The 23,919-nt window shown below is 36.4% G+C and overlaps 1 protein-coding gene across 2 annotated transcripts in view; it reads left to right on the top strand.

Moving 5' to 3' along the window:
- Window positions 1–23,919, top strand: part of PHTF1 (putative homeodomain transcription factor 1) — a 74,499-nt gene that overhangs the window by 4,880 nt on the left and 45,700 nt on the right. For both annotated transcript variants that reach the window (XM_032623737.1, XM_032623741.1), the window contains exons 4-6: window positions 17,178–17,247; window positions 17,722–17,880; window positions 23,547–23,703. In XM_032623737.1, the coding sequence (XP_032479628.1) occupies window positions 17,178–17,247; window positions 17,722–17,880; window positions 23,547–23,703 (386 nt within the window). The remainder of the gene's footprint in view (window positions 1–17,177; window positions 17,248–17,721; window positions 17,881–23,546; window positions 23,704–23,919) is intronic.

The following is a 23,919-nucleotide window of genomic DNA, read 5'->3' as shown; positions in this document are numbered from 1 at the left end:
CTGAAGAATTGATGCTTCAAGTGAGATCTGAAGGATGAATAGCAGTTAATTAGGTCAAGAACAAATATACTTATCTGACAAAAACTCTTTCAGAAAGCAGAGGAGGAAGTATGCTTCCCAGCTCATTTTTTGAGACCAGTATTACCCTGATTCCAAAGCAGACAAAGACAGCACAAGAAAATTTGTCATAACTGTACTACAAAGCTACAGTAATCCAAACAGTATGGTATTTGCACAAAAACAGACACATAGATCAGTGGAACAGAATAGACCACCCAGAAATGGGCAGTGTATTATATGGGCAATTAATCTACAACAAAGGAGGCGAGAATATACAGCAGGGAAAGGACAGCCTCTTCAGAAATGCTGTTGGAAAAGCTGGAAAACTACATGCAAAAAAATCAAACTGGACTACTCTCTCACATGATGCACAAAAGTAAATTCAAAATAGATTAAAAGTTTTAAATGTAAGACCTGAAGCTGTAAAACTTCTAGAAGAAAACATAGGTTGTGCATTCTTTGACATTGGTCATAGTAATATTTTTGGATATGTCTCTTCAGTCAAGGGAAACAAAAACAAAAATAAACAAATAGGACTATGTCAAACTAAAAGACTTTTGCACAGTGAAGGAAACTATCAATAAAATGAAAAGACTACCTCCTGAGTGGGAGAAGGTATTTGCAAATGGAATATCCAATAAGGGGTTAATATTCAAAATATACAAAAAAATTCATACAGCTCAACATCAAAAAAGCCAAACAACCCAATTAAAAAATGGGCAGAGGACCTGAATAGACATTTTTCCAAAGAAGACATACAGATGGCCAGTGGGCACATGAAAAGATGCTCAACATACTAATCATCAGGGAAATACAAATCCAAACCACAATGAAATATCACCTCACACCTGGCAGAACAAATTACAAGCATTGGTGAGAATGTGGAGAAAAGGGAACCCTTTTGCACTATTGGTGGGAATGTAAATTGGTGCAGCCATTATGGAAAACAGTATGAAGATTCCTCAAAAAATTAAAAATAGAACTACCATATGACCCAGCAATTCTACCGCTGGGTATTTATCTGAAGAAAACAAAAACGCTAATTAGAAAAGATATATGCACCCCTATGTTCATTGCAGCATTATTTACAATAGGCAAGATATGGAAGCAACCTAAGTGCCCATCAACAGATGAATGGGTAAAGAGGATGTGGTATCTATATACAATGGAATATTACTCAGCCATAAAAGCATGAAATCTTGTTGTTTGCAGCAACATGGATGGCCTTAGAGGATATTATTCTAAGTGAAATAAGTCACACAGAGAAAGACAAATACTGTATGATTTCACTTATATGTGGAATCTAAAAAAATAGATGAACAAACATAACAAAACAGAAAGAGTTACAGATAGAACAAACAGGTGGTTGCCAGAGAGGAGTGGTGAGGGGAAGAAATAGGTGAGGGAGATTAAGAGGTACAAACTTCCAGTTGCAGAATAAATGAGTCACCAGTATGAAATGTACAGTGTGGGGAGTATGGTCAGTAATTATGTAATATCTTTGCATGGACAGATTATATCTAGTCTTATATTAGTGGTCATTTTGAAATGTATAGAAATATGGAATCACTATGTTGTATAACAGGAACTAACAGACTATTTTAGATCAATTGAATTTCAAAAACAAACTCATAGAAAAAGAGATCAGATTTGTGGTTAGCAGGCGGGGGGTTTGGAGGAGGGGGAATTGGATGAAGGCAGTCAGAAGGTACAAACTTCCAATTATAAGATAAATAAGTACTAGGACTGTAATGTACAACATGAATATAAATAACGCTGCTGCATGTTATATATGAAAGTTGTTGAGAGTAAATCCTAAGAGTTCTTATCACAAGGAAAAAAAATTTTTTTTCTATTTCTTTAATTTTGTATCTATGAGATGGTGGATGTTCACTAAACTTATTGTGGTAATCATTTCATAATGTATGTAAGTCAAATCATTATGCCATATACCTTAAACTTATACAGTGCTGTATGTCAATTATATCTCAATAAAACTGGAAGAAAAAAAATCCTACCTGAGGCATAATATGGAGCTTTTAATAAACTATCATACTGATTTATTAAAAAGAAAGAAAATTTGTCCTAAACATAAATGTGAAAATCTTTAATAAAATATTAGCAAACCAAATTCAACAACATGTAAAATGGATTATCTACCATGACCAAGTGGGATATCTGAGAAATATGTTGTTGGTTTAAGATAAATTAATGTAATATATCATATTAATAACGGATAACATGCATGGTCTTTTCAGTAGAGACAGGAAAAACATTTGACAAAATTCAATGCGCATTACTGATAAACTAGTAATTTCTTCAATCTGTCAAAGGGTGTCTATTAAAAAACCTGTCATTGGGATTGACATATATACACTAATATGTATAAAATAGATGACTAATAAGAACCTGCTGTATAGCAAATAATAATAATAAGTTATCATGTATTTAAAAAAAAAAACAAAAAACCTACAGCTTACACTATAGTTAGGGATTAAAGACTGAGTGCTTTGTCCCTCAAATCAGGAACAAAGCAAGGATGTCTGCTCTCACCACATCCATTTAACGTTGTACTAGGGATTCTAGCCAGTGTGGTAAGACAAGGAAAAAGAAATAAAAGGCATTGAGAAAAGAAAATGAAAATTGGTTTTATTCATGGTGACATGATCCCATATTTAGAAATTCCTGAGGCATTACTAACAATAAATGAGTTTAGCAAGGCCTCTAGATTTAAGATCAATATACAAAAATTATTTGTATTTCTATATACCAGCCATGAGTATTCCAAAAATGAAATTAAGAAAACAATTCACTCACAATACATCAAAAAGAGTAAAATACTTAGGAATAAGTTTAACATAGTATGTATAACCGCTGTATACTGGAAACTATGAACATTGCTAAGAGAAATTAAAAATCTGAAGAAATGGAGTAGCATTTCACACTTGTGATCTGAAAGACTTAACATTGTTAAGATGGCAGTTCTCTCCAAATGTATCTATAGATTCACTATAATCCCTTCAAAGTTCCAGCAGACTTTTTTCTTTTGGTAGAAATTGATAAGCTAATTCTAAAGTTGATAAGGAATGTAAAAGACCTAAAATATTCAAAATAAGTTTAAAAGGAATAGAGTTAGAGGACTTACTGGATCTCACAATTTACTGTAAAGCTGTAAGTAATTCAGATAGTGTAGTATTGGCATGAGTAATAGATCAATGGAACAGAATAGAAAATCTAGAAATAAATCCTTACAGTTTTGATAAATTGATTTTGACAAAGATGCCAAAATAATTCAATGAAGAAATGATAGTCTTGTTAACAAATGGTGCTGGAACGATTGGATAGCTACATGTATAAAAATGAACTTTGATTCTTACCTCACACTGTACACAAAAATTACTTAAAAAGGATCATGGACTTAAGTGTAAGCACTAAAAGTCTAAGGTTTTCTAGAAGAAAACGTAGAAGATCTTTGTTAGTCAGGATATGGAGGAACCAGAACTCTCATACACTGCTGGTGGGAATGGAAAGTAGAAACATTTAAATATATATACTTCTCATATGACCCAGCATTTCCACCCCTAGTTATCTACCTAAGAGAAATAAAAACATATGGGCACATGCAAATATTCATAGCAATACTATTCATAATTGCCAAAAACTAGGAAAAAAATCCAAATGTCTATCAACTGGTGAGTAGGTAAACCAATGTGTTATATCCATACAATGGAACATGACTCAGCAATAAAAACTATTAATACATGCTACAACATGGATGAACCTCAAAAATGTTCTGCTAAGTGAAAGGGACCAGACACAAAAGACTATATTCTGTGATCCAGTTTATATGAAATTTCTAGGAAAGGCAGGTTTATAGAAATAGAAAGCAGATCAGTGTTTGCCTACAGCTGGGGGATAGGAACAGAGATATATTGCCATTCTTATTTTTCTGGTGATGGAAATGTACTAAAATTTGAGTGTGATGATGGTTGCACAACTCTATAAATTTACCAGAAATCCACCAAATTAACTACTAAAACTACACTAAAAATAGGTGAGTTTTACAGAGTATTAATTATACTTCAATATAGCTATTTTCTTAAATCACATCAATAGAAAAAAATAGGAGAAATCATAATGTAGTACACAACAAATTCATATATATTCCCAATGAAAATTGTCTTCTAAAATTTCTTAATTGAGAAAATATATTAAATCTAAGGTCTAACATTATTTTCAGTAATGAAGCTCAACTTAGTCCCCCCCCCCACAAAAGAATAAAACAAGAATAGCCCCTATTACTATTATTTAACATGCTGTTTGAGATATATTTGCTAAGATGAGCAAAACATTCTAATTAATATTATCTTTGCTTTTAAAATATTTGTTCTTTTATTTTTCTAATTAATATTAGAATAACAAAAATCAGTGTTTGAAAATGATATGATTTTACACCTAGGAAATTTTAAATGGCTAATCATAAACACACAGGTGATTTCAGCTGTATTTGTAACCTTTTATTTCTTGAACTGGATAGTGGGTACATGATAGATGAGACACCTCATTAAAGATGACAGTTGGAATATGTGCATTAATCTCCATCTGATTTCTTCTGAAAATTCTCTAAAATTATAATAAATAAGGAAAGAAATCGGCCTACAATAGGAGTGAAAGAATGGGAGAGAAGACTACTATAAAAGACAGCTGTTAACACAATTTTGAAAGTTGGAAAATGGATGTAAAGAAAGTAAAAATGTTAAGTGTCTATAGTAGGGGATGCCAGTGGGAAACAAGTGAATTCCCTGTTTTAAAACAGCTGTATTTAGTGGTTACCAGTGGGGAGAGGGAAGTGGGGAGGGACAATATAGTGGTAGGGAATTAAGAGGTGCAAAGTATTACCTATAAAATAAGCTACAAGGATATATTGTACAACACAAGGAATATAGCCAATATTTTATAAATAACTATAAATGGAGTATAACCTTTAAAAATTGTGAATCACTATATTGTACACCTGTAGCTTTTATAATATTGTACATCAACTATTCTTAAATTTAAAAAAGATTAGAGGAAAACGACCCCTGTACTTAATTTCTGAAAGACTCAGGAATTAGATGCATCAGGTATATCTGCAGGTATGAGGTGGAACTGGAAATAGGATTGTTTGAGCATATGTATAAGGGGCAATAGACCTGCCCCCAGATCCTCCACCTTATTCTACACAGCCTCATAGTTACCTTATCTTCCTCTGACAGAAGATTGAAGTTTGCTCTCTGGAGAGGCTGAAACAGAGAAGTTCTGGATTCTGGAATACCATACACAAATGAGAATGGGGTGAAATACTGTACTCATAAAGGAGATTAAGTAAAAGTCTGGTGGCCAGGCTTATAATCTCTAAACAGAAGACTGGAATTTCTTTTTGCATAAGCTGACTGAAAAGACCTAAGGATACTGGAAGTGAAATGGCTGACTACTCTCTACAACGAGGCCACTGTTCAATAAGCTTCCCCTACTGCACACTGAATGGGCATTCAGCATGTTAGTGCCTGACTCTTAAGTATAAATGGATAATTGAAGATGCTCAAATATTTGAGACCTAAAGAAAAGGAAGGAAAGAGATTTTAAAAAATAATACAGGAATTATAAGAATACTATTTTTAAAGATATAATTAATATATTTAAAGAACTGTGTACTATTTTTTAAAGAGTCTATAGATGAAAAAGTAAGAGAACCAGAAAATAAAAATAACCAAAGTAAATTCAGTAGAAAAGTTGGAAGATAAAGTTGAGGCCATTTCCCAGAAAAATAGTATGAAAGAATGAGGAAAAAAAAATAGAAAAGTGAGTGCAGTTCATGTAGGAAGCCTAAAATCCAACTAGTAGGTGTTCCAGGAAACGGAAATATGTGGAGGAGAAGAAATTATCAAATAAATAATATTTTAAAATTTCCCAGAGCTGAAATACACATATTTACAGATCAAAAGGATCTTTTGAGTGATCAGCATTATTATGAAATTTCAGAACTAAATTTTAGAAAGATTCAGTTCAATCTGCCTCTTGTGTTTCTCCTGTGAGTCTCCTTTATTCACACAAAACACCACTTCTGGTCACTAAATGTGTGGAGATTTTTCCCTACACCAGGCAGTTCTCTGTGACACCAGCTGGGTATCCTACAATTCAACTCATTTCTGACACTGTGTACCTGGAGGTAGTGTCAGCTCACACAGGTTAAGGGCTTGGTCCCACAAGACTGCTCCTTACCCCACTTTGGATGCCAACTGCAAGAAGTAGGTCCTAGGTTACCCCCAACTTCTGTCCAATTTGGCTACAGGTCAGAATTTCTCACAACCTTCTCCTCAGGTTTGATTAATTTCCTAGGGTGGTTCACAGAACTCAGGGAAACACTTCCTTAAACATTTACCAGTTTATTAAGGAATATGCTAAAGGATACAGATGAATAGCCAGATGAAGAGGTACATAGGATGAGGTCTGGAAGGGTCCAGAGCACAGGAGCTTTTGTCCCTGTGCAGTTTGGGGTATGTCACCCTACTGGAGTGGATGTATTCACCAAGCTGGAAGCTCTCTGAACTTCATGGAGGCTCATCTAGTAGGCATGATCAATCATTAACTCTGTTTTCAGCCCTTCTCCCTTTGCAAGAGAATGGGGGAGAGGGAGGGCCTGAAAATTCCAAGCTTCTAATCATAGTTTGTTCCTTCTGGTGACCAGCCCTCATCCAGGAGCCATCCAGGAGCCCCCACCTAGAGTTGCCTCATTAGAACAAAAGGCACTCTTGTCTCCCAGGAAATTACAAGGGTTTCAGGAGCCCTGTGTCAGAAACTGGGGACAGAGACCAAAATAAATTATTTTTACAAATCACAACATCACAATAACATTTGAAATTAGAGCCTGTGTTACGCAGGGAATAGAGAGAAGGATCAAAACAGATCTTATACAAGATTGGGAGTCAGAATGACATTGGGCCTCTCAGCAGCAACTTCTGGCTCATTGGAAGTTAGAAGACGATGGAACCTTCAAAGTTCTAAGAGAAAATGGCTTTCAATCTAAAACTTTATGCCCAGTCTAACTATTAACCAAGTATAAAGGCATCACATGAAGATATATTCAAACCCTCAAAGTCTAAAAAGTGTGTCACTCATGTCTCCCCTCAGAGGAGGACATGCACTGTATACGAGTGAGTAAGCCAAAAAAGAGGAATCCATAGTATCAGGAGACAGGATGGCTGACACAAAAAGAATTCTGGATTCTTAAGAGATGTCCCAAGATGAAGTTCATTTATTAGGCTAGAAAATAACAAGACCAGAAAGGAGCAGGCAGACAGGAAACTGTGGTATGTAGACATCTTCAAGGAGGAAAAAAAAGAAACCAGTGTTTGTTGTGTTTGAGCACTCTGGGAGCAGATTTGTAACACTTATAGGGAGTTTCAAAATGAATTAGTAATCTATATGTAGAAAGTTAAGTGAATGAAAAAAATGCAGCTTGTCATATATGGCCTTTCTTATGTTGAGTTTCTTTCCCTCTGTAGTCACTTTGCTGAGTTTTTATCATAAATGGGTGTTGAATTTAGTCAAATGCTTTTTCTGCATTTATTGAGATAATAATATGATTTTTATCCTTCGTCTGGATAATGTGGTGTATTCGATTGATTTGTGGATGTTGAACAGTCCTTACATCCCAACATAGGAGCACCTAAATATATAAAGCAAATATAAACAGACCTAAGGAGAGACATAGAGAGCAATGCAGTACTAGTGGTGGACTTCAGTATCCACTGAAGTATTTCAACAATGGATAGATCATCCAGACAGAAAATCAATAAGGAAACGTTGGGCTTGAACTGCACTTCAGACTAAATGAACCTAACAGACATATACAGAACATTCCATCCATCAGCAGCACAATACACATTCTCCTCAAGTGCACATGAAACCTGCTTCAGGATAGATCATATGTTAGGCCATGAAACAAAGTCTTAACAAATTTAAGAAGATTGACTTTATATCAGGTATCTTTTGACCACAGTGTTATTAAACTAGAAATCGATAACAGGAGGAAAACTGGAAAATTCAAAAATATGTGGAAATTAAACAGTATAATCTTGAACAACCAATGGGTCAAAGAGTCAATTAAAAATTTTGAGACAAGTGAAAAGGAAAAATTTTATACACTTACAATGAACTGTCTGCAAAAGAAATTAAGAAAGCAGTTCCATTTACAATAGCATCGAAAAGAATAAAGTGCTTAGGAATAAATTAAACAAGGAGGTGAAAGATCTGTACACTGAAAAATATGGAACATTGATGAAAGAAATTGAAGAAGACACAAATGAAAGATAGCTCATGTTCATGGATTGGAAGAATTCCTACTGTTAAAATGTAATGTACAACATGATAAATGTAATTAACACTGCTGTATGTTATATATGAAAGTTGTTAAGAGAGTAAATCCTAAGAGTTCTCATCACAAGGAAAAACTTTTTTTTCTATTTTGTTTATTTTGTATCTATGTGAGATATTGGATGTTCTCTAAACTTGTAATTATTTCATGATGTATGTAAGTCGAATCACTGTGCTGTACACCTTAAACTTATACAGTGCTCTATGTCTTTATATTTCAATAAAATGGGAAGAGAAAACAAAATCTATTATTTGGAAAAGGAAAAAAATATTGTTAAAATGTCCATACTACCCAAAGCAATCTACAGATTCAAAGCAATCTCTATCAAAAGTCCAATGGCATTTTTAACTGATAGAGAAAAAATAATCTGAAGATTCATATGGAACCACAAAGGGACCCCAAATAGCTAAAGCAATCTTGAACAAGAAGACCAAAGCTGGAGACATCTCATTTCACTTTCTGATTTCAAATTATATTACAAAGCTATAGTAATAAAAACAGTATGGTACTGGCATAAAAGACACATAGAGCAGTGGGACAGAATAGAGAGCCCAGAAGTAAACCCATGCACATAAGGTCAACTAATCTTTGGCAAAGGCACCAAGAATACACAATGGAGAAATGACAATCTCTTCAATAAATGGTGTTGGGAAACTGGATATCTTCATGCAAAAGAACGATATCAGACCCTTATTTTACACCAAACACAAAAATAAACTAAAAATGGATTAAAGACTTAAATGTAAGACCTGAAACTGTATAACTCCTAGAAGAAAACATAGGGAAAAATCTCTTTGACATTGGTCTTGGAAATGATTTTTTTGAATTTGACACCAAAAGCACAGGCAACAAAAGCAAAAATAAACAAATGTGACTATATCAAACTAAGAAGTTTTTGCACAGCAAAGGAAACATCAACAATATAAAATGCAACCTGATCCAATTAAAAAATAGGCAAAGGGCCTGTATAGACATTTTTCTAAAAAGGACATACAAGTGGCCAGCAGGTATATGAATATGTGCTCAACATCTCTAATCATTAAGGAAATGTAAATCAAAACGACAGTGAAACATCACCTCATTCCTGTTAGGATGACAATTATCAGAGAAGTCAAAAGATAATAAGCGTTAGTGAGGATACAGAGAAAAGGAAACCATTGTATACTGTTGGTGGGAATGTAAATTGGTACAGCTGTTATGGAAAAGAGTATGGAGGCTCCTCAAAAAAATAAAAATTGAACTACCTTATGATCCAACAATCCCTCTTCCTGGATATTTATCCAAAGGAAATAAAATTACTTTCTTGAAGAGATATATGCACTTCATATTCATTGCAGCATTATTCATGGTAGCCAAGATATGGAAACAACTTAAGTGTCTGTTGACAGACGAATAGGTAAAGAAAATGTGCCCTATCTCTCTGTCTATCTTATGAGGTGGAATATTATTCAGCCTTTAAGAAGAAGGAAATCCTACCATTTGTTACAACACAGATGGATCTGGAGGGTATCACACTAAGTGAAATAAAACAAACACAGAAAGCAAATACTGCAAAATCTCACTTATAAGTGGAATCTAAAAAAATCAAACTCATAGAAGCAGAGAGTAGAATGGTCACCAGGGGCTGAGGTGTGGGGGAAATGGGGAGATGTTGGTCAAAGGTAATAGACTTGCAGTTATAAGATGAATAAATTTGGGAGATCTAATATGCAGCATGGTGACTATAGTTTATAATACTGTATTGTATACTTGAAATTTGCTGAGAGTAGATTTTAAATGTATGCAACACACAAAAATGCAAAAAAATGCTAACAATCTGAGGTGATGGATATGTTAATTAGCTTGATTGTGGTAATCATTTCACAATGTATATCAAAGCCTCACATTGTATATCTTAAGTATATACAATTCCTATTTATAAAGGTAGGGGGGAAAATGAGGCAATTAACAATTTCAGGGCAAACAACATTTCCAAGAAAGGAAATATAATCATTGGTTACTACTTGACTTAGGTGGGAACATGTTTTATGTAATCATAATACTCTAAACATCAAATATTGATTTAACTAAAATTGTGAGAAAACTATATGGGGGAAACTATAGTGCATGCAGGAGGGCATGTGTATGTGTTTTTGCTGGTGTAATAATAATAATGATAATGAGTATTTAGAATGTGTCTTGTATTATTTTAAGAACTTCTCTTTCTCTGTCTCTGTCTCTCTCGCTTTCTTAATCAATCCTTACAACAATTCCATGAGGTAGATGTATTATCATTCTCATTTTACAGGTGAAGGAACTGAAGTACAGAAAGGCTAAGTTAGAAGGCTATCTCCTCATCTTCAACTGTTAAGAAGATTGTTATGTCTTCACCTTTTGTCATGTGACTCGCAGTGCCTTCCTGTGGGAGGAGAGTCCTTCCTTGCCCCACAGGTTTCCAGCTTGGCCAGAGGACTGAGCAGAATGTGAGCTCCCCTACTTTGACCAGCCCTGTGCCTTCTCTCACCTTTCCTACTCAGTGAGCAGTTAGAGTGCTCAAGTTGGGGTTTGGAATTCTTCTGTGGCCTCACTTTCACACTGATCCCACATTTTTAATTACCAAGACTTATGGATTCTATCTTCTTGTATTTTTTGACTATGCATACTTTTCCTAGGTCATGCTTCTGATGGCCTGGACTGACCTGTTGTCTGCACTCATCTGGTCCACAAACTATTGCCTGCAGCCAGACTCGCTGGAGCACTGCAGGCTTCATGTTTTACATGTTTATTGTCTGTGTCTAAGTCAGCCTTCGTGCAACAGTGGCTGGGTTGAGTACTAGCACACACGTGGTACAGCTCACAAACCCTAAAATACTACATGCCCTTTACAGACAAAGTTTGTCCACTCCTGATCTAGGTTACTGGAGTCACTTTTTTAACTCTCTGTTTTCTCTGCCCCCGTTTCCCCCTTCACCCCTCAATAATCACTGAAGCTGGCTTATTGTTATTTTCTTTTTGTTTTAACACAAATCTGATTGTTTTTCTCATATTTAAAACTGTTCTCTGACTTCCTGTTATCCTTATGATAAATGCACACTCTTAGCATGATTATAGTCTTCAAAATCTGGCTTCTGCTTACCTCTCCAGTTTCTCTTTCATACCTTAACCCCTTTTTCACTTTCACTCTGCTTTAGGTCTCCTTGAACTTTAGTTTTTGTCATGCTATCTCTTATTTCGAGGTCTTCTCATATACTTTTCTGTTTTTTTTGTTTTTTTTTTTGCGGTACATGGGCCTCTCACTGTTGTGGCCTCTCCCGTTGCGGAGCACAGGCTCCGGACGTGCAGGCTCAGCGGCCATGGCTCGTGGGCCCAGCCGCTCCACGGCATGTGGGATCTTCCCGGACCGGGGCACGAACCCGTGTCCCCTGTATCGGCAGGTGGACTCTCAGCCACTGTGCCACCAGGGAAGCCCTCATATACTTTTCTTAATTTCCCCTTTTGCTACAGCCCATGTCCTTCTTTGCAAATTCTTATACACCCTTCAGGTCTCGGATCAGGTATTATTTTCCTTTGGAAATCTTTCTTTGACTTTTTAAATCTGAGTTAGGTGTCCTTTACACATATTCCTATAGTGCTGTACTTGCCTTGTAATTGTTTTGTTGTTCGTCATCTGCCCTAAATCAGGTGACTTCTCTCTTTGTGCCCAACTACTATACAGTAGTATAGAATCAGTGGCATTAAAATGGACATTTCAGCACACTAAGAGAGAGAGATGTGTTACAGGGTTTCCCTTGTCTTTTATTCCCTTTTAAACATGGAGTCCAACAATACTGCAGCAGTATTTCCAGTGCTTTAGTCCCTCTACCTAAAAGTAGGAACTACATCAGTCAGGTGGTTCTGAGCTTTGAAGATATTTCACAGCTCTGTGGGGAGCAAACAACAGAGAGGGCTGAATACAGCCAGTAGCTGGGCTCTGCAGAAAATGTCCAGACCACTGCTCTAGCAACTAGTACAGGGGTATCCCACTTTTCTCCTACAGTTTTATTGTGGGCTGCTAGGTTGTGGCCCTGGGTTGTGGCCAATAAGGAAATTCACTCACAGCTCCCAGGGTTTATTAATCCCATGGAACCTTTCAGAGGCATGCAATCTTGTTTATCTCAAAATCTCTCCGTACATTGATTAGGAATGCATTTTGTACTGTATAGTGAGAGACAGGATGTGTAGTGGTTTGTAGTGAGAATGAACGAGTTAGAGTCTCTGTGCCTTGTTTTCCTCATCTGTAAAGTGAAGATAATAAAGGTGCCTGTCTCACAGGACAGTTGTGAGGACTAAATGAGTTAAACAAATTAATATAAGTTTATATAAAGTGCTTAGAGTAGTGCTGTGCACATTTTGCCTCTTACTATACATACTGTAGAATATGTAGGATCAAGCAGAAGGATCCTAAAACAAAAGCATGGCATGTGTTTTTTATTCTTCCTCAGCACAGACACATATAAAAGTATCTAGTGACTGTCTTATCTGGCTCAAGAACGGTGGTCATAAATTTCTTAATGATTTTTGTCCAAAAAATGGTGAGGGAAGTTCAGGGGGTGTTTTCCTGAGGAACCCTCAAACATTTGGCTTTATTGTCTGTTTTCCCTTCTGTGCGTACACACTCTGAAGATAGAGCCGTGCTTTGACTTCCTTATTGCTCTGTGCTTAGCTCAAGTAGCTTATCTGGCATGCGGAAGAAACTTATTGCATATTTGTTGACTAAGTGAATGTGTTTCTATTGCTGAGGGAGGTTTTCCTAATTTGGTGTTTACCTTTAGATAATGCTAATTCTGATTCTATAACATTGTAGGTGAAAAGTCTAGAAAGCAAAGAAAGTAGAAAAATTAATGTGGCTTTAAAGTTAAGGCACTTTAAGCTTCTTTAGTTAGAATAGTACGGCTGCAAATGTCCACAAGGCCTATGCCTGTTAGAATATAATACAGTGATATCTTTACTTTTAAAATTTTCATTTCTTTTTTTTTTTTTTTTTGCGTTACGCGGGCCTCTCACTGCTGTGGCCTCTCCCGTTGCGGAGCACAGGCTCTGGACGCGCAGGCTCAGCGACCATGGCTCACGGGCCCAGCCGCTCCGCGGCATATGGGATCTTCCCGGACCGGGGCACGAACCCGTGTCCCCTGCATCGGCAGGCGGACTCTCGACCACTGCGCCACCAGGGAAGGCCCTAAAATTTTCATTTCTGATTTCAAATGTAGTACAAGATCATTGTTATTTCCATGAATATATGCATATTTCAAAAATTAGTGCACATATTTTTTCCAAAGGGTTATTTTTGCCCCTGAAATGTCTAATTATCAAAATTTGATTCCTTCTTAGATTGAATTTTATTACATTTAGAGTTTTAGAACTTTTTTTTTTGTTTTTGTTAAAATCTACAGTTTGCAGTTAATTGGATAGAAACATAGGGTTCACTTTAAAGAAATTGTTTGGCTGCATCTTTTAGTTAAACAGAACCAAAGATCAATATTGGCTCAATATCTAGACTAGAGAAATAGCAAATTACTCTAACGTTTAATTTTTACAATAATTTTAATGGTTAAATATCTAATTTTAAAAACTTGATCAGGAACTAGCATGTACAAGTGTTGATTGAGCACGAAATTAAAATTCATCTTTTAAAACAGTTATACTTATCGTAATGAAACAAAACTGTTAGGCAAACCAGGATTTTTAAACACAAAAGATAATTCACAAATTTGCTTTTGAGTCATAATATACAGCAAGGTTATCATGACTTTCAAATCCCGAGTTTTTCCTGTAAAACCATTGTCTATGTGTTAATAAAATAAAACATATTCAGTGAATATGAGTTACCAGGTTTCCCCCATTATCCAAAAGTAGAGTGTTCCTGTGAAACTTTTCGTAAGCCGAAATGGCAATTGTGAAGAAGCAATTACCATAGGACACATCTTGCTAACAGATGCACAAAATACATCGAAATGCAGCACAGATGCTCACAGACACCTTTCAAAGCTATGGGGACTTGATGCTGAGATGCTGAGTGTGTTCCTGGGGAAGGAGCCTGGTGGTGCTGCTCTCCCTGCTCGGGTGTGTGCTGCCTCCGTAAGAGCTCCCTGAGAGCACTGAACGCTGTTTATGCTCTTCATCTTTGTTTGGAAAAGTAAAAATCCTCTTTGGATTTTTTTCGGTTAGCGAAGACAGATAACTAATGTAGGACTTCTGTAAAAGCGAAATAGTGTAAAGCAAACTTTTGAAAAGTGGGGGACTTCTACTCACACACACCCACCCACCCCAGAATTATAAGAGTACAGCTTGAGGAATTTTCACAAACTGAACATAACCATGTGATAAACACTCAGATCAAGAACTAGAACATTAGGAGTAACACAGAAGCTCCCCATCACATGCTCTTCCAGTCACTGCTACCAACAGAGGTAACCTGTATCCTTACTACTATAGCAGCACCATAGGTTAAGTTTTGCCTATTTTGAGGCTTACATAAATGAAATTATACAATACATACACTTTTGAGTCTAATTTCTTTTGTTCAGTGTTACGTTTCTTTTGTTCAATATTATGTATGTGAGATCCAGTCATGTTGTTGCATAATTGCAGTTTATTCACTATAGCACCACAATTATTATCCATTCTACTACCGCTGGGCAATTTCTGATTGCTGTTGATGGGTAGTTTCCAATTTGGGGCTTTTATAAATAATTCCTCCAGGAACATTTTGTACACATTATTTAGTGAAATTTGTATATCTTTCTCTTGGGTATAGACCTTGAAATAAAATGTCCATCAGGTTTTAACTCCTCATTCTAATATATAAGTGGACAGCCAATGATTACTAGATATTTGAAGAAATCTTCCAGGATGAAAGAGAAGAGAAAGGAATGAACCCAAAGAATCAAAATGAAAAATGTAATAGAAGAATTTGAAGAAATTTCTAGAAAGCAGAATAGAAAGACAAAAGAGGTAGAAAATAGGAGAGAAAAGTCAAAAGTCTTAAAAGGAAAGAAATTTAAATATAAATTTTAAGAAAACTTCCCTAAAACTGAAAGACATGTATTTCTATATGGAAGGGATTCTCAGCACAATAGATGATAAAAGACTCATAATCAAGGCATATAATTATGTGATAAAACAAAATACATGTTTTATCATAAATGTCACTTCTGTCAAAAAAAAAGGCACATCATTCTGAGCACCATGAATAAAGTGAGGATTAAGAGGAAGGAAACAATGCACATTCAAAGGATCAGGAATCAGAATGGCATTGGAGTTTGCAACAGCTACATTGGAAGCTAGAAAACCATGGAACAGTGTCTCAATTCCTGAGGGAAAATTATTAACAACTTACAATTCTGCATCTAGGGTAACTTTTAATCAAGTATAAGGGTAGAATGAAATCATTTTCAGACATGCAAGGATTGAAAACACTGTCTTCTGTGACCCCTTTCTCAGGAAACTACGGAAGGAATGTGCTCCCAGAAGATATGGATACAGCAAATAAGGACTTACCACAGAGAGGGGGGAAGGGGATTGTCAGGATGAGAGTGAGCAGTTCTGGGATTACAGCCATGCAACAGGCCCAGAGAGCAGCTAGTCCAATTTCAGCAGCAAGATAGAAAGAGGGTCCTGGGAAGGGGGTTTCCAGGAATTTTTTTTCTTTAAGGAAAAAAAAGGACTTTGATTAATTTTCTGGCATTTGAGTATTTGGAAACTGATAAATATTTTCACTGACCTCATAGAATAAAAGGAAGCATATAAAAGGAAGCATATAAATAGAGTGAACAAGGAATGATATTTCATAGTGATCATACTCTACTGATTATTATTATATTATTATTGTCACAAATTAATTGACTATATTGTGAGGATATATGTTTTTGGGGTGGAAGTGAGGAGGTGAGAATTAGTAGTGTAAGAAAGCTAAATTCTCATATACTATATTAGGAGTTCATAGGTGATTTTTTTTTTTTTTTTTAAAGAAGATGTTGGGGGTAGGAGTTTATTAATTAATTTATTTTTGCTGTGTTGAGTCTTCATTTCTGTGCGAGGGCTTTCTCTAGTTGCGGCGAGCGGGGGCTCCTCTTCATTGCAGTGCGCGGTCCTCTCACTGTCACGGCCTCTCTTGTTGCGGAGCACAGGCTCCAGACGCGCAGGCTCAGTAGCTGTGGCTCACGGGCCTAGTTGCTCGTAGCATGTGGGATCCTCCCAGACTAGGGCTCGAACCCGTGTCCCCTGCATTAGCAGGCAGATTCTCAACCACTGTGCCACCAGGGAAGCCCCATAGGTGATTTTTAAAATCAATAAATTAAAAAATAGCAGTATAAACATATTATTTAGACCTATGTAAGTAAATACCAAGAGAAACAGCTAAAAAAAGATGAAAGCATTTGTTTTTAATGAATGAAATTGCGAGGAGAGGTAAGGTGGGTCAGGGGACTACCTGTTTTTCACTTACTGACCTTTTGGTACTGTTTGATTATTTTTAAAGGTGATAAAAGTATGTGCATGCATTACTTGATAAAACTAAAAACTAAAACAAATATTAATGACAGGTTCCTTTAAGGAGCATTAGGATTAAAGTGTACTCAGTAAAAGGGAGTCAGGTGTAGAGAAAAAGAAACGTAAATTTACCTTTTGTTTTAAAAGGGCTTTTAAAATGCTGTTTATTTCTGGTTTTTGTTTTGTTTTATTCTAGGGCTTCAAAAACAAACCAAAAAAGATGGGTCACATAAAGGCAGACTTGATTGATGTTGACTTAATCAGAGGTGAGTTCTAAAGTTGGCTTGTTTCTTAGGTATATCATTATATTATTTCATAGTGGTACTAAAGATTCTTTTTGGATATCTTCCCTATATGATGGTATACTTTAATTTCCCAAAGTAGTGTTCTTCCTGCATCATTCAGGCTTTAGCATGTTTTCCCCTTTGCTTTATACTGTGTGGCTATGTAAAGTACATGGTTTCCATGAGGGTGAAAGAGATGAACTTGGAGACTTGCTGCTGTGTAATGAAGAAAAATATATTGTATACCGTTCAAACAAGCCTGACTTATTTTGAGCTCCTGTCCTAGTGACTGAGGCAAGAAGTCAGTATATATAATGAACATCGAAGAGGATTCTTTTTCACTGAACAGGTTATGTGCTGATTTTTGCTCTCACCTGTTTTTAATATAGTGTTACAAGTGGGCATTAGTCTAGTGTACATAAATGTTTGATGTTTTGTTTTGTTGTGTATTTAAAGGCTCAACATTTGCCAAAGCCAAACCTGAAATTCCCTGGACATCTCTGACTCGGAAGGGGCTTGTTCGAGTTGTATTTTTTCCCTTCTTCAGCAATTGGTGGATTCAGGTTACCTCTTTAAGAATCTTTGTCTGGCTGCTACTGCTTTACCTCATGCAAGGTAATTGGAGGAGTTGGGATAAATTATGACCATTTCTTTTTGCCGCTGTTGCTATCAGATCATGCAGACCTTACAGTTCTTACATCTACCCTTTCATTTGATGGTTTCACGTACAAAGAAACGAAGGGACATACACCATTTGGAGATCACCTCAAATTCATTTGCTCAGAGAGAGCAAACATGATTGTCTAACTCCTCTCTCTTGAATTTCTTTCTGCCTGTCTCACTGGCCAGGCCTTTTCAAACTTTTCCTGTGTCTGACCTTTGAATATTGGATTACCTCTAGGTTGGACTGGGATTCTCTTCTCTTCTCTAGGTACTCTCATCAAGCCTTGTACCTTTAAATATAATTGATATACTGGTGATTCTCAAATTTATGTTTTCAGGCCAGATCTCTCTGCTGAACTTCAGGCTTGTAAATACAACTGCCTTTTTGACATTTCCATATGGAGATTTCATAGGTATCTTGAACTTAATCATATCCAAAATGGAACTCCTGATTTTTTTTTTTTTACAATCTTTTCTTTTATACAGTCTTATTCCCCTTTAGGTTTTATCCCATTTCATTAAATGATGCCATCAGCTACCCAGTTTTCAAGCGAAAAATTGTCTTCCTATTCTACTCTACCGTCAACCCTCATATTCCATCTGTCACCAAGTCTGTAAGTTTGACCTCCAGAATATGTCCTGGCTACTTATCCCAGTCTCTGCTGCCACCATCATAGTCCACAGCACCACCATCCCTTCACCTAGATCACTGGAATAGCATCTACTCTGAGCTTTCTTTCTGCCCATCACTCTTTTCACAGCAATTAGAGAAATCTTTTGAAATGGAAACCCTATCATGTCATTTTCCTGCTTTTTTTAAAAAGTCCCTTTAGTGACTTCTCATTGCCCTTGGAATAGAAACCCAAACTCCTCACCAGGGCCTCCAGTGCCCTACATTATCTGTCCCCTGCTAACCTGTCGGATGCCATGTCTTACCACTCTCCTCCTTGCTTACTCTAGGCATAAGGCCTTTTTCTATTCCTCACCCAGGGCTTTTCTTTCTGTTTGAAACAATTGTAAGGCTTTTCATGTGGCTATCTTTTCTGTTATCTTTAGGATCTGTGCTCAGATGTAACTTTCACAGAAAGGCCATCCCTGTCTATACTTTCTAAGTAGTTGTACCACCTCTCAGTCACTGTCACAGGAGTCTGTGTTAATTTCTGTATTACACGTCACTACCTGATGTTTTTTCTCTTCTCACTATGTGCAGGGGCCCAGTGTATGCTCTTTAATATACTCCATTGCCTACCAGGAACACTTTCTGAAAGAGGGCAGCATAGATATGGTTATACCTGAGCAAACAGACATGACTTAGAACAGAGAGTAGGTGAAAGGTGAAGGTTGGGTTAAGGTGAAAGGATTTGGGGTGATTTTTGTTTTCTTTTATCTGTGTCAGTTTTTTTGAATTGTTTTCATAACTGTCATTTAGTTGCTGCATAATATTACATCATGTGGACACACCATCATTTCAAACTATCATTTTAATGTCTGTATGAGTCTATCATAAGGATTTAACATAAACACTTTTTATAACTGCTTTATAGTCCATTATATAAAAGTACCATAATTTACATAACTCTTCCCATGTAATGAGCATTAAGTTGTTTCTAGTTCTTTCTTATTAATAATACCATCATGAACAAAATTTTTCATATTTTGTATTATTTCTTTGGAATTTATTCTCTGGAATAGAATTAACAGATCAAAGAATGTAAACGGTTTAAGGCTTTTAGTGCATATAGTGAAATTGCTGGTGACACAATTCTTTTGGAAAGCAGTGGATTCTGTTTCACCACAGTCTTAGCGTTATCATAATTTTAAAAATTGTTACCTAATTTGATATACGAAAATTAGTATTTTACTTGTTTAATGTGCATTTCTTTGGTCACTTGTAAGGGTGAAGTTAAATATTTTTCCACATGTTTGTTATTAAAGAATTTCTTACTGAGATAAATTATATATATTAAAATTTCGTATACACCATGGTCTATTTCTGGACTATATATTCTGCACCATCAGTTTGTCTGGTTATTCTCATATCTGTGTCACATTTCTTTAATTACTGTAGCTATTTAATGAGTAGTAACGTTGAGCAGGACAAGCATTCCTCTATTATTCTGTGTTTTTCAACATTTTCTCTTAGGTGTTCTTACTTGCTTATTCGTTGCAAAATAATTTAGAATTATTTTATCATGATCAAAGACCAAAAAAAAAAAAATTGGAATTTGGATTGGAACTCCGTTCTCACCACTGCCCACTACAAAATATAGATATAGATATATTTGGAGGGAATGGGGAGAAAATTGATATATCTTTCCTTTTTAATTAATTAATTTTATTTATTTATTTTTGGCTGCACTGGGTCTTTGCTGCGCACGGGCTTTCTCTAGTTGCGTTGAGTGGGGGCTACTCTTCGCTGCGGCGCGCGGGCTTCTCATTGCGGTGGCTTCTCTTGTTGTGGAGCAGGGGCTCTAGGCGCACGGGCTGCAGTAGTTATAGCACGGGGGCTCAGTAGTTGTGGCTTGCGGGCTCTAGAGCGCAGACTCAGTAGTTGTGTTGTACGGGCTTAGTTGCTCTGTGGCATGTGGGATCTTCCCGGACCAGGGCTCGAACCCGTGTCCTCTGCATTGGCAGGCGAATTCTTAACCACTGCACCACCAGGGAAGCCTGATATATCTCTCCTTTTAATCAAGTCTTCTGTTATATCTTTCTGTAAAGCTTTGTAGGAATTTTTTTTGTCTTATAAGGCCTGCATAGATCTTGTTAAACTCAGTATTTTTTTCATTCTGGTAAAATATACATGAAATTTACCATCTTAACTATTTTTAAGTATACAGTTCAATGACATTAAGTACATTCACATTGTTAGGTAGCCATCACCACCATCTATCTCCAGAACTTTTTTCATTTTTCCAAACTGAAACTCTGTACCCATAAATCAATAACTCTCCAATTACTCCTACCCCCAGCCAACCACTCTTCTACTTTCTGTCTCTATGAATTTGACCACTCTGAGTACCTCATATAAGTGGAATCATACAGTAATTGTCCTTATTTCACTTACCATAATGTCTTCAAGATTCATCCATTTGTAGCATGTGTCAGAATTTCCTTCCTGTTTGAGGATGAATAATAATCAACTGTATGTATATACCACATTTTGTTTATATGTATCATCCATCAGAGGACGCTTGGGGGCTTCCACATTAAAGAAAAATATTTTATGTTTTTATTTTTGTTGCTGCTGCTGTAGGTATGAGGCTTTTTTGGTTTGTTTTATGTGTTTTAACTGGTGATTGCTGTTACATTTGAAAGCCTTTAGTTTATACTTAAGATTGTTATAACCAGCCACTTTTTAAACTCTCATTATTTCTAATAGTTTTTCAGTGCTTCTCTCAGATTTTCCAATTATACAACCATATTGTTGGCATAATGAAAAGTTGGTCTCCTCCTTTTTCATACATTTCATTTACTTGTATTGAATTAGTCAGCATTTTCAGAGCAATGTTAAGTGGTAACAGTAAGAGTGATCAGAATGTTTTGTTCCTATTCAGAATGTTTTCATTATATGATGCATGTTGATTTTACTTATATATTCTTTAGTATATGTGCTGCCAAAGCGAGCACTACTTATTTATATTCTTTAGCATGTTAAGGACATATTTTTATATTCCTAGTATTTTAGAAAAGATGGGCATTTAAGATTAATTACAAATCAGGAACAAATGTCTATTTTTATAGAATGCTTTTTCACTACTAGAGTTGGACCAGACTTCACAGGTTAAAGGCACATCCCTTCCCAAGACACCAGCCTTACTTTGGGAGTGCCTAGGGCTACCCTTACTCTGACCAGCTGGCTACAGTTTTGAGAGTCCCCCACTCATTCCCTCAGACTTAATAATTCACTAGAATGACTCAAAGCACTCAGGAAAGTGCTGTCGTTATAGTTTTATTGTAGCAGAAGGATACAAATTAGAAGGGGTGCATAGGGCAAAGTCTGGGAGGTCTTCAATCAGGAAGTTTTTGTCATCCTCAAGGATGTGTTACCCTTCCATCCATGATGGATAGCGGTATGCACAAGGTATTGCCAACCAGAGAGGCTCACCCAAGCTTTGGTATCCAGAGTTTTTATTGAGGGTTTATTATGTAGGCATGTTTGATTGAGTCACTGGCCAAGGAGTTAAACTCAGTCTTTAGCTCCCATTCCCTCCCCAGAGGTCAGGCTGATACAGTGTGGCTCAAAGCCCCAGCCCTCTAATTCCATAGTTGGTCTTTCTGGTGTGGCTACTCCTATCCTTAGTCATTTTATTGGCATAAACTATCCTCTGTGGTCCAAGGGACCCACCATGAATAACAAAGATACTTCATCATTTGGAAAATTCCAAGGGTTTAGGGTTACCTCCCAGGAATCAGGAACACAGACCTTTTACACAATTGGCAATTGAGATGATACATATGCATGCGGTCAAAACTACATCGTATTAAGTTATTAAATTACATCAGTTAAGTCTCAGTCAACAATTCCTTTAGTGCCTAACATGTCTGTGCCAGGTACTCTTCTAGGCTCTGAGAAAGATTTCCTACTATCCTACTAGCATAAACCCTATATTATCTTGGTGAATTATTCTTTTGCTGTATTGTCAAATTTACTTTGATAGTATTTCAGTCATTCATTCAACAAATCTTGAGTGCTTACTATGTGCCAGGTACTGATCTAGGTACAGCAGTAAACAAAATAGACAGAAATCCCTGCTTTCATGGTGTTACTTTTTAGAGGTAAATTTATATCCATGTTCACAAGTCAGCAAGGTCTATAGTTTATTGTTTTGGTGCTATTGTTGTTATGTTTGGGCATCAGGGTATTAGGGAATGGAATTAATTTTTCTCCACATAGAAAAGTTTGTATAGCACAAGAATTATCTTTATGTCAAAGTCTGAAAGAACGAATCTGTAAAATTGTATCTGGAAGTTTGGGGAGATAATTTGTGATATCTTTCTGTTTCTTTCATTACTTTTTTCTTTGGACATTTCATACTCACATACAAAGAGGCAACGTAGCGTGGCGTTTAAGAGTAAGGACTCTGGGACTTCCCTGGCAGTCCAGTGGTTAGGGCTCCATGCTTCCACTGCAAGGGTCATGGGTTCCATCCCTGGTCAGGGAACTAAGATCCTGCATGCCACACCTCGGCCAAAAAAAAAAAAAAAAAAAAGAATAAGGATTCTGGAACCTGGCTGCCTTGGTTCAAATCGCAGCTGTGTTAATTGCTACATATAACTCTGGGCCCTGGAGAATACTGGGTCTCTGAGCAGAGCAGTACTGCAGAGGGTTATACAGTATCTAGTTGTTTTGTGCTGGAAAGTCTTTCAGAATATCTAGATTGTCATATTTCCAGAAAGGCAGATCCTTTGGACACATCATTCTTCACTTGCTCTGTGATCTAGGGCTTCAGGTTTTCACTCAGCTAATGTGCAGGTGGATTGTATTGTAGAAAATTATGTGCTTTCATTTGTATACTTCTTTAAATGATAGATTTTTAGAGAAATAATCTGTAGAGTTATTAGAATTGGTTTTAAAGATAAGCCCTAATGCTTTCCACTTTGAAATCTCTTCTTTTCAGTTATAGCACTCGTGTTCTATTTTATGATGCCTATTGTGAATGTAAGTGAAGTACTTGGACCCTTGTGCCTTATGTTACTCATGGGAACTGTCCACTGTCAAATTGTGTCTACTCAGATAACAAGGCCGTCGGGAAACAATGGAAATCGGAGAAGAAGGTGAGATGAGAAATTACACTTTTGGTTGTGTATTTTCTGGGAGAGGCACTGAAGAACAAAATCTTTGAGTAAATTAATACAAAATCTTCCTCTTTTGCATTTTTTTTGGCTTAAAAAAAACCCCAAATGCTTTACTTTTACTTTTCTCCCTGACGCTTAGAAACCTTGTCATGAACTTTTAATCCAAGGGGTATGGGGGTTTGTCATTCAGTACCA

The sequence above is a fragment of the Phocoena sinus genome, chromosome 1 (genome assembly GCF_008692025.1).
Source record: "Phocoena sinus isolate mPhoSin1 chromosome 1, mPhoSin1.pri, whole genome shotgun sequence".
Classification (NCBI taxonomy): domain Eukaryota; kingdom Metazoa; phylum Chordata; class Mammalia; order Artiodactyla; family Phocoenidae; genus Phocoena; species Phocoena sinus.
Note: the sequence above shows the minus strand (reverse complement) of the source record. Positions and strands in the feature narration are given on the sequence as shown.